At 42.4% G+C, this 17,642-nt stretch overlaps 3 protein-coding genes and 2 long non-coding RNA genes across 8 annotated transcripts; 1 reads left to right on the top strand and 4 right to left on the bottom strand.

Annotated features, from left to right (window-relative positions):
* Window positions 1–2,208: 2,208 nt before the first annotated feature.
* On the bottom strand, window positions 2,209–5,873 carry LOC6548485 (protein DEK). Its single transcript, XM_026980219.1, has 11 exons — window positions 5,760–5,873; window positions 5,028–5,271; window positions 3,959–4,431; window positions 3,476–3,896; window positions 3,313–3,413; window positions 3,076–3,249; window positions 2,828–3,016; window positions 2,677–2,761; window positions 2,496–2,617; window positions 2,285–2,437; window positions 2,209–2,223 (listed from the first exon to the last, which is right to left on the bottom strand). The coding sequence occupies exons 1-11, from the start codon at window positions 5,760–5,762 to the stop codon at window positions 2,209–2,211; spliced, it is 1,980 nt and encodes a 659-aa protein (XP_026836020.1). The 5' UTR covers window positions 5,763–5,873.
* Window positions 5,874–6,324: 451 nt separating this feature from the next.
* Window positions 6,325–7,802, top strand: LOC6548486 (flap endonuclease 1). The gene is made up of 2 exons (XM_001975264.3): window positions 6,325–6,563; window positions 6,625–7,802. Exons 1-2 carry the CDS (start codon window positions 6,482–6,484, stop codon window positions 7,704–7,706), a joined length of 1,164 nt encoding a protein of 387 aa, XP_001975300.1. The 5' UTR covers window positions 6,325–6,481; the 3' UTR covers window positions 7,707–7,802.
* Window positions 7,722–11,418, bottom strand: LOC6548487 (integrator complex subunit 8). Its single transcript, XM_001975265.3, has 7 exons — window positions 11,191–11,418; window positions 10,703–11,122; window positions 10,527–10,644; window positions 9,549–10,471; window positions 8,621–9,485; window positions 8,097–8,559; window positions 7,722–8,020 (listed from the first exon to the last, which is right to left on the bottom strand). The coding sequence occupies exons 1-7, from the start codon at window positions 11,303–11,305 to the stop codon at window positions 7,901–7,903; spliced, it is 3,024 nt and encodes a 1,007-aa protein (XP_001975301.1). The 5' UTR covers window positions 11,306–11,418; the 3' UTR covers window positions 7,722–7,900.
* A 794-nt stretch (window positions 11,419–12,212) lies between these two features.
* On the bottom strand, window positions 12,213–12,795 carry LOC113564342. Of its 2 annotated transcripts, XR_003407931.1 has the most exons (3): window positions 12,557–12,795; window positions 12,390–12,479; window positions 12,213–12,326 (listed from the first exon to the last, which is right to left on the bottom strand). It is a non-coding gene; the product is annotated as an uncharacterized LOC113564342 (long non-coding RNA). The 2 variants fall into 2 exon arrangements; XR_003407930.1 differs by having other exon boundaries at window positions 12,390–12,795.
* A 2,905-nt stretch (window positions 12,796–15,700) lies between these two features.
* Window positions 15,701–16,529, bottom strand: LOC113564341. Of its 3 annotated transcripts, none has more exons than XR_003407928.1 (3): window positions 16,448–16,511; window positions 15,859–16,370; window positions 15,701–15,772 (listed from the first exon to the last, which is right to left on the bottom strand). It is a non-coding gene; the product is annotated as an uncharacterized LOC113564341 (long non-coding RNA). The 3 variants fall into 3 exon arrangements; XR_003407929.1 differs by having other exon boundaries at window positions 15,704–15,783; window positions 16,448–16,512; XR_003407927.1 differs by having other exon boundaries at window positions 15,704–16,370; window positions 16,448–16,529.
* Window positions 16,530–17,642: the final 1,113 nt, after the last annotated feature.

Here is a 17,642-nt window from a genome sequence, read left to right as displayed (position 1 = left end):
GAACAGTGCTCCCTACTATACTGTGCTGTATACATATTTGTAAAATATCGTTTGAAGGTATCATTTGCTTGCTCTATAAGCGGTTTACATTGGCCCTCAAACCAATGCTTAATTTATGCTATTCCATATTGTGTACTATATATAAAAATATATTTCGTATAATAAGAGTGATTCAGGTCTAGAATTAGGAAACTATCCGAATAACTTTTCAATGGTTTTACTATGGCAGTTTGAAAAAAGAGATCCCAATTTTCAACGGTTGTGGGAAGTCGTTTTTCTTCTTTTCATTCTAGCGAAAGTTTTAAAGGACATCCTGCGTATCCTGAGTACTCGACTAAGGTAAGTATGACCCAACCACATATTAAAAGTAGAACGTTCAATAACCCATTTCGTTGAGCATTTCATTTGGGTCCAATGTCAAGCCGTTTATTTTGCAATCAAATGATATTTTTGAAATTTACATTTGTGCATACATTTCCATTCGTTTCATTTAAATTACGTGCTTTGATCTATTTGCAGGAACTATGAGAGAAAAGTTGATTCCTTCTCCTGTATTATCCACACTTCTCATTGATATATGTATTTTTGCCCCGAAATTGATATTTACATTTTTTTTTTAACATGTAATAACTATTTTTGACAATATATTATATCTGAATCATAACTGACTATCTGTATGTTTCAGCGTTTTGTCCACTCGACAGCTTTCACTTACCACCCGGTAAATCCCCGACAGAAATTAGTTTAATTCTTTTCTTAAATCGTGTAGATAATTGTAGAAAATGTCCTAATTGAACAATTAAAAATTCCAAATAAACTTCCCATTTGACACCCAAATAAAGCCTATTTTTTCCTTCAAATTAAGTTAGGTTTAATATATGGACTATTTAAAAAGGATGTTTTCAGAAAAACCAGATTAGATCCGCCACTGGGACTTGTATCCATTTTTCCAACCCATTCAGAAAATTGATGTTTCTCTTAATTTGTAGCACTTTATTACTGATACACTGCATTCCTTTTAGCATTTTTCAGCGAACATTTAAAATTGAAACAGAACAGAATGCACAAGATTATATAGCTTAGTTGCCAATGTCTGGGGCTAAACTAATTTAGTGGGGTTTAATTAGTGTTGTCTTTGATATATTGATTTACGAGTTTACTACAAGAAAACTTCCATTGAGAGGCGACGACTTTGATAATATTCAAACGGATTTTGTTCTTTTACTTTTGTCTTGCAGGCAATTAAACGTTAAATATTCGGTTTTTCTATTCGTTTGTTCTTTTAAAATTAACATACATCTATTATTACCTTGTAAATATCTAATATTTATAATATTTAACTTTATTCTTTTCCTCATTCCATTTTCAATCTTGTTTTTTTATTTTACTCACAATTTGTTGTGAGCTTGTCTCTAGTTAATTAGCCGAGAAACCTTCCTATCTTCAATCACACTGGGGCCCAAGCATTTGGGTTGAACAGGAGTTGGGATGCGACGGAGACACGAAAATGGGAACAGCAGTTAAACATTTGGATCAGGAGCTCCGCTCAAGTGTGCCTTAAAATTACTCGCCCAAAAGGATACATTTCTTTTTTTACATTGGCCAAAAAAGTTTTGTAATCGTGTAAATTTAAAAAGTTTTTCCACTTTCGTTTGTTTTTGTACTGCTGACAGTGTGTGAAATTCAGATATTTCACGCCTTTGTAAATTTTTAATTTTGCTTTTTGTTTATTATTTCTTGTGCCTTAATGTTAAATACATCATTTTTTGTTGAACGTCAAATCAAAATGCACTACAGTTTAGGTGTTTTTTTTCATCGGATTTTTACAAGTTTCTCTTTGCTTAATTTACACACATTGCAGAGCTGTCGAGAGCACATACTTTCAAGAAAATAGAAAATAATGTGTATGCGTGCGCACGGTTGGACAAATAAAAAGTTATATATACAGATGAATATATATAAGAATGGATAGTTTACTGCCGCTGACGTTAGGATTAAGGTGAACTGCAGATAGCTTTTAGGATAGGAGTACAAATCATATACTTATAGGACAACTACTAGGAGTTACATTTCGCGAACCATGCCCCACTTCATTCTGTATCGGCGTACAACGTCGTGACTTTGCTGACGCCTGTTTTGTTTTGTTTTGTGTGTCTACAGAGCCTGGACCATTCTCCGACTTCTAAGTGGCTTTGTGTACACGTCGTTTTATGTCGCAATTAACTAAGAATAGGGAAAGTAATTGAGTTAAAGGAACGCAAATTATAAATATGTAGTAACTTACCGCTTTCACTGTTGCCTTGATGAAGTCTTTCTTGTCTGTTAGATCAAAGTCTGGATATTTTGCATACACTTGTTTGCACACAGTTTTCATGGTAATCTCCTCCAGATTTGCTTTATCCAGAATCTCTTTGACATATCCGCGTATTTGTTCATCCTGCAATGAGATGTTCGATGAGGATTACACATTACGATTTCGATGAGGTGCTACCAACCGTTGGGAATGCCTGTTTGCCCTTTTTGGTTAGTGGCTCATCCTCGTCGGATTCATCTTTGTCATCCACATCATCATCTTCCTCGGACGATTCCTTCTTTGATTTTTTCGATCGACTATCGGCTACGGATTACAATAATTATTATTTCATATTATTATTTATCACGTTATTTGAAACATACCCTTTCCAGCTGGTTTTGACTTGTTGTTAGCTTTGCTATTTTTCGCAGGCGTAATGGGCTTCTTACTCTTTTTGGGACGTTCCTCCTATAAAGATGACAAATGTATAAAGTATAAAGGGAAAGTATATAAAAAGGAAATTAATTTACATACTTCGCTTTGGTCGCTGGCAAAATCAGAGACGTCCTCCTCCTCTTCATCCTCAGATACCTCCTCATCTTCGCTATCTGAATCTTTGCGCTTTCGGGAAGCTGCACCTCGCCCTCTACCCCTTCGTCCAGCTGACGCAGGAGCTGCCGGTCGCCCACGTTTCCCCACGGAACCACGTTTGCGTTTTGGGACCTGGTGATGTGGATATTTCAATACAGGTCACTTGGTCATACATTTATAGTAATACATACATCACTATCGGCATCGGAAACTTCCGATTCCTCTTCCTCCTCGGAATCAGAGTTTCTTCTGCGGCTTTTGCGCGCAGGACGACCGCGACCGCCGCGGCTTGGGACTTTGCGACCCGCTGCACCAGCACCACCACCACGACCACCATCGGAGTCGGAATTGGCAGAAGGATTGTACTGTAAGCAAAACGGCACATTAGCCAAATTTGTGTGTATGGTTTCTGGTTGAAGGATACTTACATCTGAGCCTGATTCAGAGTCATCATTTCGTCTTCTTTTGGGAAGTGCCACTTTCTGCTCGCTCTCCTCAGAGCTTGAGAAATCTACATAGGCGGACATTTCTGAAAGTTATAACGTAAACATGTTTAGATATATAATTTACTTTTAATTTAGATGAGCATACTCTTTCCTGCCGTCGAACGACGCGGACGTCCGGTGGAGTTGCGTGCAGAGCCTCTTCCAGCGCCGCCGCTAGACTTTCCGCTCTTGCGCTTCTTGTCCTCTTCACTGGGCGGGTCCTCCTCATCTTCATCCAGATCCTCGTCCTCGGGATCTTCCTCCTCCTCCTCATCGCCCTGCTCCAAGCAAAGCGACTCGTCGGGTTCCATTAGGAATTTGAGCACGCGCAGGACAGTCTCGTTCTTGCTGCCCTTGCGATCGAGGGTAAGGATCTCGCAGATGCTGCGCAGCCCCTTATTATCCACCTTTTTGATGGCATCTAGCTTTTTGTTGTACTCCGCTGAATCCTTGGCAAACTCGAAACCGGCAAAGGAGCGTAAGTTCTTCTTGACCACATTGTTCTTGCCATGTGCACCAAAGCAGATCTGTAAATGAGGAGTGAAATGATGAACAAGTTTTCGGGAAATATATTTTTCCGCTGACTTACTGCATGCAATGTTTGCAGGCCATCTACACGAGTCTTGTTTATATTCTCATTGATCCGATCAATCTCGGCGAGAGCCACGACATTCTCATCATCCTCGGCCACCTCGTTGTTCTTGTCCAGGCCATCGTTCTCCTCTCCATCATCATCTTCGGCATCCTCATCATCCTCGTCCTCTTCGTCATCGTCCTCTTCCTTGGCCACCTTACCATTCTTGGCCTTGGGCTCGGGTTTCTTGGGCTTATTGGCTCCGGACTTTGGCTTGGACTCATCAGTGGTTTCCTTTTTCTTGTCCTCTGCATCTGATTTGGATTTCTTTTTCTCAATCTCTTCATCGCTAGCCTTTTCATCCTCCTCCTCTGGATCATCGCCGTCTTCCGTGTTCTCCTCGTCCTTCTCGGAGTTGTCCTCCTTTTTAGCATCCTTATTGTTGGACTTCTTTAATGCCGGCGAGGGGGATTTCTCCTTTTTGTCCGCTGCAGATAATTGTTAAATTTAGTTATGACTTGTAAAAGCTTAAGTGCTTACACATAAGTATAATGAAATAAAAAAGAATATCTTCAACCTTGGGAAGTCCAATGCTAATTTGTTTTGGGAGCGCAAGGGAACATGAATATTGAAGTTTTGCTGTACCTCGGCATTAACTACGCAGAACCCATTTAAAGGATTTAGCATGAACAAAAGCCTAGGAAGGAAGTAAAGTATAAGAGAGCAGAAAGAAGCCCACCGTCATCAACATCAAAATTCAAATAATATTTTTGTAAACATCGCCACGGAGCGGGATCGAACCACATGCCAGCATCAGCATAGCGCGGTAAACAAGAGAGACAAACAGGAACGACGCTTTAGACCGCAGCGCCACATCGGAACTCTCCCAATAAGTAGCCCAACGTAAAGAACGAGAGAGGAAAAGAACTTTCCCGAAAAGAGAGCTAAAAAGTTCGGCGCGTTTTTTGAAATGCGCGGTAAATTCACTTTGTGACTTTTGTTTTTCTCTCTCGTTCTTCACACACACACACACAGTTAGCCACAATTATGATTGTGTGCGCGTGGCTTTTGCTTTTTTATTTACCTGCATCCGATTCGGGATTTGAAACTGCCGTTGAGTCTCCTTTGGCTTTTTTATCAGCGACGTCATCAGCGGCGGCGGCAGAGGCGTCGGCAGCGGCGGGGGATTCGGCTGCATCTTTGGGCCCCCGTTCCGGCTGGGCCCCCTCGGCTTTCGCCACCCCCGCGGCGACCGATGCATTTTCCACATCGCTTACCTTATCGGCGGCATTTTCTTTGGCTGCCGTTTCTGCCGCTTTGTTAGCATCCTTTTCGTGCGACGATGGCATGGAAAGATACAAAGTCACAATTGGATTACACTTGCTAATTTTTTGGCGGCCAATACGATGGATTTCGGTGCGCCTATTTCTTTTTTAATCGAATCGCAGTTTGAGTGTGAGTTAGGTCTTCGGCAGTTGCGAGTTTGTGTATGCGTGTCTTCTTCGCCGAGCGAGCGAGTGAGAGAAACGAGAGAGGCGATAGAAAAAACAACATTGCAAATCTATGAGGCGCACACACACACACTGGTCGTCCCGCTCGCACCCACTCTGTTCGGCATCTCGAGCCACAACGACGCCATGTTTATACACACAACCGAACGGCGGGAGAGAACCGATAGTCGGGCACTTCGCCTCGCGGATAATTTGTTGCGCTCTATTTACACACAAAATACGTTAGCAATTCAGCCGTTTTCATTTCACTTCGCTGGCACACACTATCCGGCGCTTTTTCCCACAATTTTCACCTGTTTACATACCATATTTCTAATGGCTTTTCTGTTTTTCCGTCAGCCGACACACATTCAATCTGGTCACTAGAAGAGGTGTCACAATCGATAGTATCGCGGTGGACAAGCACTAAAAAATACCCAGCGATATAATGGGTGTTCTTTTCATTACTCAGTTTTGGCGGGCTTTTTACAACGGAATCAAATTGGTAGAAATGTTCAGTTGCCACTACCATTTTATGATTTTAAAATATTTATATATTCTAAATTGTATTCAAAACTCGTTCTAATTGTATTCAAAACTCGTTCTAGATAGTGTCCAAACAAATTCAGCGCTATTAACCTAAGCCATCTAATTTAAGTATATTTTGCTCACCGGCAATCATATTCTAGTCCCACTGGTCTGACCACAAATATTTGTAAACGAAACTGAAAATATTCAAAAGAAACACTTTCATATTAAAAATGTTTTGTTTTTAAGAACTGAAAACCAATTATTTTGCGGGTAATAAATTTAATAAAATATTTGAAACAACTTAAAAAAACTAACAAAAAAACGAATAATAATTAGGACCATACAAATTGTGATGCTGTTCTGGTATTTTGAAAATTAGATAAGGCGGTCACACTTGTTGCCAAAAAAAGCGCGCGGCGTGTTTTCACAAACAAAACAATTTGATAAACCCGTGGCCTTACTTTACTATAACTACATATTTAATTAAATACAAGTGTTAAGGCATCATACAACCGCCATGGGAATTCTTGGCTTGTCTAAGCTCATTGCGGATCTGGCGCCACAGGCGATTCGCGAAAGTGAGATGAAGCACTTTTTCGGTGAGTCCTGTGCTATGGTTATATATAAACACAGCTGAAGTTGAACGCTTTCATTTTAAAGGACGCAAGGTGGCAATCGATGCCAGTATGTGCCTGTACCAGTTTCTCATCGCCGTGCGCTCCGAAGGTGCCCAGTTGGCCACCGTAAATGGCGATCCCACGTCCCACTTGATGGGCATGTTCTACCGCACCATCCGATTGCTGGACAACGGAATCAAGCCGGTATATGTCTTCGACGGAAAGCCCCCAGATCTAAAATCGGGTGAGTTGGCGAAGCGTGCCGAACGGCGGGAGGAAGCGGAAAAGGCACTGAAAGCAGCCACCGATGCGGGAGATGACGCCGGTATTGAAAAGTTCAATCGCCGTTTGGTTCGGGTGACCAAGGAGCACGCTAAAGAGGCCAAGGAGCTGCTCACGCTAATGGGTGTGCCCTATGTTGATGCACCCTGTGAAGCGGAGGCCCAGTGTGCCGCTCTGGTTAAAGCAGGAAAGGTCTATGCCACCGCCACAGAGGATATGGACGCCCTCACATTCGGATCTACAAAACTGTTGAGATATCTTACCTACAGCGAGGCGCGGAAGATGCCCGTCAAGGAGTTTAGCTACGACAAGCTGTTGGAAGGTCTGTCCATTAACAGCCGGGAGTTCATTGACCTCTGCATTCTGCTGGGCTGCGATTACTGTGAGAGCATCAAGGGTATTGGACCCAAGAGAGCTATCGAACTGATCAACAACTACCGGGATATAGAGACCATTCTGGATAACCTGGACTCCAGCAAGTACACTGTGCCCGAGAACTGGAACTACAAAGTGGCGCGGGAACTCTTTATCGAACCAGAGGTAGCCAATGCCGAATCCATAGACCTCAAGTGGGTCGAGCCGGATGAGGAGGGTCTTGTCAAGTTTCTCTGCGGCGACCGGCAGTTCAGCGAAGAGCGCGTTCGCAACGGTGCAAAAAAACTAATGAAATCCAAACAGGCCCAGACTCAGGTGAGACTCGATAGCTTCTTTAAGACCCTGCCCAGCACTCCGAATGCCACAAACGCTGCCAAACGGAAGGCCGAGGAAGCAAAGAAGAGTGCCAACAACAAAAAGGCCAAGACCAGCGGCGGCGTCGGTGGACGAGGCAGACGACCCAAGTAGTTGATTCGGGTCTCATCTGGAAAAACGTACAATTCTTTAATTTTAACCTAACCGTATTTAAAGTCTATGCCTACAATAAAAACTACTTCTTTGAGCTTAATGCTAGTTGGTCTGCTTGTGGGTGCGGGTGAGGTTGGGGTGTTGGATTATGAATATTGGATTTTGAATTAGAGTTTGGACTGTGGGGGCTGCGACTACAGCAAATACTGCTTGGCCAGGGCACGCAGAAATCTTGATTTCCGAACCATGGCGCATTCTCGTTTGATCTCCTCATTGTTGTTTGCATTCAGCTCCAGAGTGCCCATCATAGAAATCTGTTTTGAAAAGGGAGATATGGAGATATGGAGTTATTGATTACCCGCGAATTAACACAGACTAAAGTATTCCTACCGCTTCAAGTTTCCGACTGTGTTCGCCTCGCTTAGCATGCAGATTGACGATAAACTCCAGTAGAGTGGTATCCCAAATGCAGCTGTAATATGCATCCATTGCATCGGTAAAATTAGATGATTTCTCGCTGAGATTCTTGAACACAATGCCGTAGTCGATCTCATCAAGGAACTGACACAGAACGGTGGCCTGCATGTGACAGCCCAAATTGGCGGCACATCGAATCATCTTGCGGATTACATAGTCGTCGGCCACATTTCTCTGCAGCGGCATGGTGCAGTAGTCCGTGCCAGTTACCAGGGCATTCACATAGCAGCGCATTGCGGACTCATTATTGCCGATGGCTAGATCTAGATCTCCTTTCATCTTCAGCCAAGAAATGGTTTGCGGATAGTACGACAGAGACTCGGACAGAAGCCATTGCAGGGTCTCGCATACGCTTCTCAAACTGTAGCTGATAGGGCTGTAATGCGCATTAAAAAATATTATTTTGAAAGCAAACTAGAAAACTGCCATCTACTCACTTGTTAATGCTGGTGGGCCACAGCTGCATGTACTCGCAGCTTAAATCATGGTTGGGGTCGTCCTTAAGAATGTTGTGGACTTTGCCTATCATGGAGATGGCGAGTCCAAAAACGCTTTGGTGCCGGACTCGCTGTAGGAAGGCCTGCAGGGAACTAATACCGCCGACTCCTGAGGACCCACGCTTCGGAACGTTGAGGAACATGCTCAGCATCAGTTCCCAGGCATCGCGGCAGACCTTCTTGGGACCCTTCATCTTCTCCATCTCGATAAAGGTGGCGGCGAAGGCAAGTGGGAGTTCCAGGGGACCCGCTCGTTTATCCAGGTAAAGGAGAGGCGGAAACTCGGTGAGGTTAAGCAGCATGATGGCGCAGCTCTCTAGGATATCCGGCCGTGGGATAATTGAATCTCCCGCCTGCAGGGCTCCCAGGCATTGCTTGCATCTTGCTCCCAGTGATTGCAGATCTAGTGGCTTCTGGTGCCACTCCTCCAGGCACTGTGTTATCTGGATGTGCAGGATTTCCCAGGTGAGCAGCTTACACATCAACTGGACATTGGCCGCCATCTCTTGGCGCTGATTTTCCGACTTCAGTACACTCAGCATAGCAACGGCATCGATGTAGTTACCTCTTGTGGCCAATTCTCGCGCCTTACCGAGAAGGACATAGCTGAAGTCTTGCAAAAAGCTTACAGGCATGGCCATTATAAGAGTTTTCAGGGGCTGCGGAACGTCCCAACTGGGATTAATGGCCCACAGAGGTTTTCCAGGAGCAGTTGCGCATAATTTTACTAGAAGGATTCTCACTGTGTTGGCGTTGGTGCAGCTAATCAGTTGTCGCTCCAGAGCTCCCACGTCTACTCTGCTCACTACAAGGGGTATATTAAAATATTATTTATGAATGTAGGTACATAAATTAAAGAGTCTCTTACTCTTGGAGTGACACATCCAGTCGGAAAGCGAGGCCAACGAGTTGGTGGGCACCGGCGGCGTCGCCTGCAGCATCTGTTCGTCAATATCCTGCAGTTCATCTGGCGAGAACAGTCCAAATCCTCGCACCGTTTGTAGCAACTGTCGCGACTGCCCGCCCTGATGAAGTAAACAGTCGATAAGGAAATGCTTAAGAGCCGCCTGTTCCTTGAATGTACAGTGGGGCAGCATTTCCTGCAAAGCCTCCACCAGCGGTGGTAGGCAGTCCAGTTCCCTGTACTTCTCAAAGTACTCCACGCTGCCAAAGATGCTGCCCCACTCGAAGATGTTGCGCACCACATTCAAGGCAGCCACTTGCATTTGCAGCTGAACTGTTTCCTTGAGTATACCCGTGGAGATGGAACCCTCAATGTCCAGTTCCAGTTGCCGCCGGCTTATTAGAGGGATTTCTCGCGCTGTGTTGTCTAACCGCAGGATGGACACAATGTCTGTGTAGTTGTTAAGTAGCGATTGCTGGAACTTTTCCAAGAGTGTTTGCTCCTGGGCGCTGATTCCACAGGCCTGCAGTAGGCCTTCCAGTTCTACCGGTCGTATGTGGCAGAAATATAGAGTTGTTTGTGGCGGGATAGCCTGCAGATTAGTATTACACGCGGCGGCCGCTTCCCGGGCCAGAACATATTGCTTGGTGTACAGGTAATATTGGGCGAGCTCGTAGTGCAGTTGAGCTCTCAGTTCCTGGGGTGTAATTAGGTGCATAAGATCATAGTTTTGGCCAGTGCCCAGATCATCGCACTGCAGGGTGACAAAGCTGTCGTAGTGGAATACGTAGAAAGGTTTTGTCGAGGCGCAGAGCTGTTGCAAATACTCGATGGATGGTTGAGTGGGTGCGTCCAGAAACTGCTGAAGCTGGTCCACAGTTTGGTACCTATAATTCAGCCTCATTTGAGTATGTTAGTATGGATAGGTTAGCCACATCTTACATTGTATTTTGAGGACGTGGCGTCTTTAACGCCTGCTCCTTGATGAGTTGCATTCGCAGCAGCAGGCGGTGGTATATGGTCAAGGCAAATCTTGCTGCTCTTTCGTTTCCAGCAGTGGCTGAAAGGATTCATATAGGTTATAGCGGAGTATAAGTGGGAGCTAAGGATCAACCTACAAATCTTGAGGTCAAAATCATTCGGCAGGGGAATACCCAGCGGGCAGCCATAGCTTATGGTGCACAGATCGCGCAGCAGGGCCAGCTGCATAATCACAGGCAGGTTCTTTTCCAATGCATCCAGGTCCCACTTCAGCCAAGTGGCCACCTTCAGCTCGAGGATTTTAAGTGCCAACTGCTTGCGGGTCAATTGCAGGCCCATCTCTGCGGGCCTCTGTGGACTATGGGGCATGCCCACTCCGCCGGATGCAGTGGGTGTTGTCGGCGCAGCAGCACCACCAACCACGCCGGGTATGGGTCCCGAGTTTGGGGGCGTCTGGTTAAGGTTCTGCAAATCACTGCCAGGAGTCACTACCGATGCCATCGCCGTGTCCGGCGTCATGCTGATGAACTGCATGATCAGCTCCATGGCGCTGGGCTCTGTAAATGGTGGGTATGCATTGTAATCTCAAATTGTCGGCCGGATTCCACAAGTGAATCAAACATACCGGGATGCGGGCGCTGCAGATGCTGCGTAATCTTGTGCGGATCGAGCAGGAATTCGAACCACAGAACCGTCTCGGCAGCCAGTGGAACTGGCTTGGGCTTGAGAGGATCGTCCATGCTAATCCCTGCCAAAATTCACCAATCAAAACAAAAATTAGAGGCGAAGGGAGACCAGCTGGCTGTGGCTTTGCAATCGATGAATCGATTGGCGATATGTTTCGTCAGCTTCTGATGCCGATATTTGCCAGTCAATCGCCATGTTATCGACTGCCCTGCCAACTCGATTTCGCAATTGGAAGATGGCCGTTGCTTTTTCAATTTGCGTACATTTGCTGTTAACAATAAGCAATCAAACCCTGTTTAAAATAAACTAGAAGTAGAGGGTCTAATGAGATGGCGGCTATCTTCGGGCGCTTCTTGGTGGCAGCATTCATCGTTTCCTTTTCACAGAACTAAAGTTCCCATTTTTTCAATCCCAAAAAGAAAATGGCTTACATTAAAAATGAATAATTATATTTTATTGTTTATACACAAATGTTATATCCTTTATAATTAGGGCTCAACTTTTTATAATGATTAACCTTCTATTTAACTAAACTTTTAGAATAATAAATTAAAAAATCGCACAATTGAAATGAAATGCCAATATAACTTTTAAATTGAATCCCAAATTCAATGCAATTCAACAGGTGTTTTAATTTATTAAAAAGTTGTTACCTTCCTTCATTTAAGTTTGTCATAAAATTTTTTAGCTCCAACAACTTAGGACATTCCTCGAAAAAAAAACAAATATCATCAAACTAATCATTTCAATATGCCTAAGACTATTTTATTGTTGTTCATTAAAAATGTAAAACAGCTTCAAAAAACTTTTTGGGTAATTTATGCAAATATTCTGTTTGTTGTATATCTACGAGTAAGGTGCTCTAAAGTTGGGTTATCTCTCTTCTTCAGTTTGATGTCGTTGGTGACACTTAAAGAAATATATTACAAAATGGTTTAGTTTATAGTTGATGATTTGGGAATGTTCCTCGTTTTTTTTTCCACGGTGTGTGCCTCCAATTTTATTGTGCCCCTTTTTTCTTAGAGCCGTTGAATGGTGATCTTTATGAGCATTTCTCGACTCCATAATCTGAATCTTAAAAAATATTTAACGTTCAATCAGGCGATTTTATGCAAATTACACGTTTCCACTTAATACATATGGATATCTATGTTTATGGCATTTTTCATCTGCTTATGAGCACTGGTTTTTGTTGGACGGGATGCTGGGCTCGTCAAGGCTTCTTTTCTAGAAGCCAACAAAATACAATTTCAAGAAGAAATATATTTTATTTCTGGGGTCAAAATGTGCGATAATCTTTTTACTTTGTTGTGTCGCCAGTTTTCCTATAATTATGCAATAAATAACGCGGCAAAGAGACTTAATTTTCAAACGCTTCTTCGCATAAGAATTGGTACAAATCTTTTTTAGTTGTCTTCTCTCGGGTGAAAATTTAGGTCGGGAAAGGTGTTAAGGGGGTGGCCTATAAAAACGTCAAATGCGTAAAAGTATTATGCCGAAATTCGTGTTAATATCGTCATAAATTTTAATAATAAATTGACATCGAAAAAGAATAAACCTTTGGCTAAAATTAGATTTCGCCTTGAAGTCTTTGGGGAATTTTCTGTATATGCATGGCATTAGCTATTCATTCATGCTTTTTTGACGCAACCCAAATTCCTAGGGAATGATCTGATCTATTTAGCACTTTCAATAGTTCCGAATCAGCGAAATTACTTATCTCCTTCGGGTTCAAAGTAGCACTCAAGGAATGCGCCTGTTTTGACGATTCGACTTGGGACTATTTAAATTTGAATGTCTGCTAAGTCATTGCTAAATAACACTGATTAGGTGCCTGATTTCGAAAGCGAGTCAGCCAGGTTATCGTTTCGTTGAAAAATCATTCGGACAGATGCGGACTAGTGGCGTTTGGCGTTTAACACTAAAGCAAGTACAGGGTATTAGAAGGAATTTAATGAAACAAGTTTACGAATGTTTGAAAGTATCTCCGAAAACAGTTCTCATTCAGTTGCTAAGGGAAATGCCAGAGGCTGGAGCCTGTTAAATATTTGCATAATATGCCATACTTTGCTCACAAATTAATGTAAATTTCGTTTGGGGCAAGTGGAACACCTTTGGTCGTAGAAAACCAGAAACCTCTCAAAGTTAAGTTAGTGAGGCTCAAACAAACCGAAAAAAGGGGAAACAAAGGCCGAAAACAGCTTTTCGAAGTCTATTGATTAGGTCGTAAATTTGTTTGGTTTTGGGGGTTTCTGGCGCGTCTTTTGTCGGGCTTATTTGCATTTTATGCAGGTTGATGTTGAGCTCGTGCCATTCACAAACATCGATACCACACTGGCCCGAGTATTTATGGCTTTGGCCTAGCTATCATTCAATAATCTCCGCATAACTAAGCTGACCCACTGAATTTCTCCATTGTTCGGACGAGATCTTTGAAATTGCGTGATGACTCTGAAATGAATGTAGTCTAATTAGATCCCTCTGCTAAGCCAAATTGTCACACAAACGAAAATGTATCATAGGTTACCATTTGTTAAATGGTCATATGACCAGTGCATGGTTTGCCAGTAATACACTTTCTAAAGGGTATGCGAGCTAAATATTTCTTAAATCTATTTATTTCACCTATATTTCCATACATATTAGTTTTCAGTTACAGGATTGTTTTCGGATTAACATTTAAATTGTTATAACTTAGCGTATGTACCATTCGTAATTTGTGAGAGTTCTGTATATTTTCTAAAATATTTTTGTGAGTTCTTCGCTTTATATTCCTTTTCTTCTTGATGTTATTAATAATGCCATAAATTAACTAAATTCATTGCTATTGCTAAATCTTTTTTACTTACGCACTGCGACACCGTCAAGAAAACATCAACGAAAAAAATGAAAAAAAAGAAATAAATGAAAAAAAACGAAAAAAAGAAATGTTTGAGGCACGGGGAAAAGTTTTGAAATGTGTTTTCTTGTCGAAAGAATTCGTGTCTGTCGTCTGTGGGCAGGCGGAATGGAAACGACGACACGAAAATCTTTCAGCAGCAGTTGACACACCCGGACGAGCACCCCGGACACCTACGCAACTTCTTCGGAAAGTCGGGGATGGGGTGGGGCTGATGTTCTACGGGGGGCTGTGGTCCGGAGAATGGCTCCCCGGCTGAAGGAGAAAATTAAATGAAAATTGTGGCGAGCTTTTCGGCCGCCGTGTCGCCGCTGATGGCTTCTGAAATAATGCAAAACCGAATGTTGGGCAATTCTCCTCCTAATTTCGAGCCATTAGCCATCCAGTCGAATGAGCAATACCCTGCCTTACAGAACGAGTGCTAACTTGCTTTATAAATAATACTATATTTTTGCATTCATAAATTCATCTATACAGCAATCATATTTGATCTGATTGATTGATTTCATTGCAAGTGCTTTGCTAAAGTAACATCGCCCCACTGGCCATTGAGTATAAATAAGATATCTTTGTCGCCGCCATGGTTCCTTCGTGGATGTTTTTTGGAAAAGAATTTCAAAATGTGATGGCATTATTTTCGAATTTCATCGCTGTCGCCACAATGGGAGCTGTTAAATATCCCCACGCACACATTCGGAGCTTCTTGGCTGTCGCTTTTTGGTGTCCAAAGTGTGATGCACCGGATTGTCCTGGTCTGTTTATTGGAATCATTTACCATGTAATGGCTTCAATAGACGAAATGACAAATGTGTCACCAAGAAGTGTCCCAAAGAATTCTTAGGAATTTACGCGGAAATGTGGATCAATTGACCAAAAGAGAAACTGTCAGCGAGTCTTGGATAAAGCAGATCAAAGCCATTTTTACAAATTCCCGTATGCACTAATTTAGAAAAAAAAAACTTTAAAATAAATCGAAGTGGATTGCAAAGACCTTTTGTACTGAAAACCACTCACACTCAATGAATTTCCATTCATTGAAAGTTTCTGCGGCATCGAATGCTTTTTGTTGATCTCGACGATGATGACGATCATCTTCAGATTGCCAGTCACTTGATTCGGTTTTACCGTTTGCGGCAGCATTAATAGCCCAAAAATACACCTTACCTTGCCAAACAAAATCGAATTCGGAGAGCAAAAGACTCCAACGATCGTGTCTTTTGATGGCCCAGCAATGACACACATTTGTCAAAACGGGTTCACTTCAAAAGATCCCGCGAGAAAGGGAAAGAAATCGAGCTGCAGAGAGAGATGGGTAGTCGCACAATGAAAGAGATGGCTGGTGAAGGTGCAAGACAAGACGGCAAGGCGACAAGTGAAAGACAAATGTGCGGCCCATCAATTGTCAAATGGCAAACAGGAGGTGATCGTATTGAACATTTCTGAGTACACACAGAAAAAATTTCAAAATTTCCAAAACATTGATAAGCTTGGCATAATATATTACTAGAAAATTTTGAATATATCTTTTTCAAAATACCATGTAAACCAAATATTCTCATAACAAGTTGTAATCTTTATTTCATTTAAAATATCCTTCAAACTTAGTCCTCATGTTCATTATCTGTAAAAGAACTGTTATTTATTCCTTTTTGCGCTGTAAAAGGGTGGCAAATTTTTGTCATGGTAGAAATACTATTCTAATCCAACCTGATGGATTTCCCGCTGATGGTGTGGAAATGGTTGCACAATTGCTGCTCTCGCCATTCATCATCCATACAAATCCATCGTCATTCCCCTCCATTTTAGCTTCTTGGCCTTGTTAAGTCACGAGTTTAGGTTTTCTTTCTTTTTTTTTGGGGAGCCTTCAAGTATTTCGATTGTTCTGTTCGCCTTTTTGTTTGCTAGCAAATATTACGCTAGACCCTGAGACAGGGTACCAACTACAATCCATTTAACCCGCTGCCGATCGACAAGCCACCCGAAAACATCTGGAACCGAACAAACGAAGGAGCCAACTCATTTGTTTAATCGCTATTGAAACAGTTGGTTTGGGACCTGTCCTCCACTGTTTCATAGACTCAACTCCACTGCGAATGAACCTGTTCGATCAACCTGCTCTTCCAGCTTTCTTCCCCAACTTCATGAAGTTATCTCTATTTGTCGAGCGTGTTTCCTCCATCATGCAGAGCTGACTTGACTTCCTATTCACGGCAAAGCACCTATTTTTGAATATAAAACACATTGGAGAGAAATGCACTCATTCATAAGGGCCAAGTGCAGAGTTTATCTTAATTACCTACGAATTGTTAAATTCGAATGTTTTAAGCCAGAGTATATGCTGTTCGGCTAACTGATATTCTTTTGCTCATCTTTACAATAATACACTAGCTTGCAATTTAACCATTTTTGCATATGCTGTCTAAGAAAACTATAATTTTATTAAAATGTCAGTAAAGTTCTTAGTTAGGCACCCAATCTGGATTAAAAATCAATAATTCTAATTCAGAGGTAACCTGAGTGTTCTTCTTTGCAAACTAGTGTTCAGTGTAATGAATTAATGTTATTCTGAATAGTTAATAAGAATATATTAAATGTCGGATCAGTTTTATGGCTTCTCGCAGTGGCATCTTCCAACAAAGGCTGATCTGCTGAAAAAAGAAATAATAAACATGAGTACCCTTAAAAATGTACACGAAATGCAGATTGCAGACATCAACTACTCGAAAAATGAGTGATTGATTGTCAAGTATAGCTATATTACGTGTTAACAATATCTAGTGAAAGGATGAGCCAAATGTAAATGTTTTAGACTATGCATACAGTACTAACTACCTCAAATCTGAAATGGAAAATGAAGTAACGAAATAAAAACTGGAATTCCCAGGAAAGCCCAATAGTTTTTCTATCATTTCGCGCGCCCGCTTTGCTGGGCTGCTCAAAAGTAATTTCCTTTTGAATTTAGTTAAAATGCCAAATTATGTTTCGGCAGTCCAGCAAAGCTGTTAAAGCCGAAGTTTAATTTCCCGTTCGTGGCATTAAATAGAAATCAAACGGAGACTTTCCCAGTCAGGCGCTGTCCGTTAAAAATTGAAATAAAGCTCGGGCTGAGAAAAGAGCAGGTAAAAACAGGTAGTAAAAGCAGCCCCTCCCCCTCCGTGACTGTCGTCATATGTACTACACATATGTATACTATATGAATATGTTTGCAGGGGGAGCCGCCGTGCCGCACTTATTAGTCTGTTAGTCTGTCTGCACTTAAATAAATCCTTCAGCAGGCTCGTCAGAAACTGTTTACCATGAAGAGCGTAAGTGGATTTGACAACTGTCAACTGGTTGGTGGTGGCTGGTGGCTGGTGGTTAGTGGTGTCTCCTCGGTGGATCTGGCTGCCTTTCGTGGTTGCCTTTCGCATGCTAATGACCACGGCATCGTGGAGGGGTATGTTTGGGGGGCATGTTGCACTTGCCACTTGACATTCCTCGCCCTGTCTCCG

Source organism: Drosophila erecta, unplaced genomic scaffold (assembly GCF_003286155.1).
Source record: "Drosophila erecta strain 14021-0224.00,06,07 unplaced genomic scaffold, DereRS2 tig00000092-arrow-pilon, whole genome shotgun sequence".
NCBI classification, from domain to species: Eukaryota; Metazoa; Arthropoda; class Insecta; order Diptera; family Drosophilidae; genus Drosophila; species Drosophila erecta.
The sequence above is the reverse complement of the archived record's forward strand: the minus strand, read 5'-3'. Positions and strand labels throughout refer to the sequence as shown.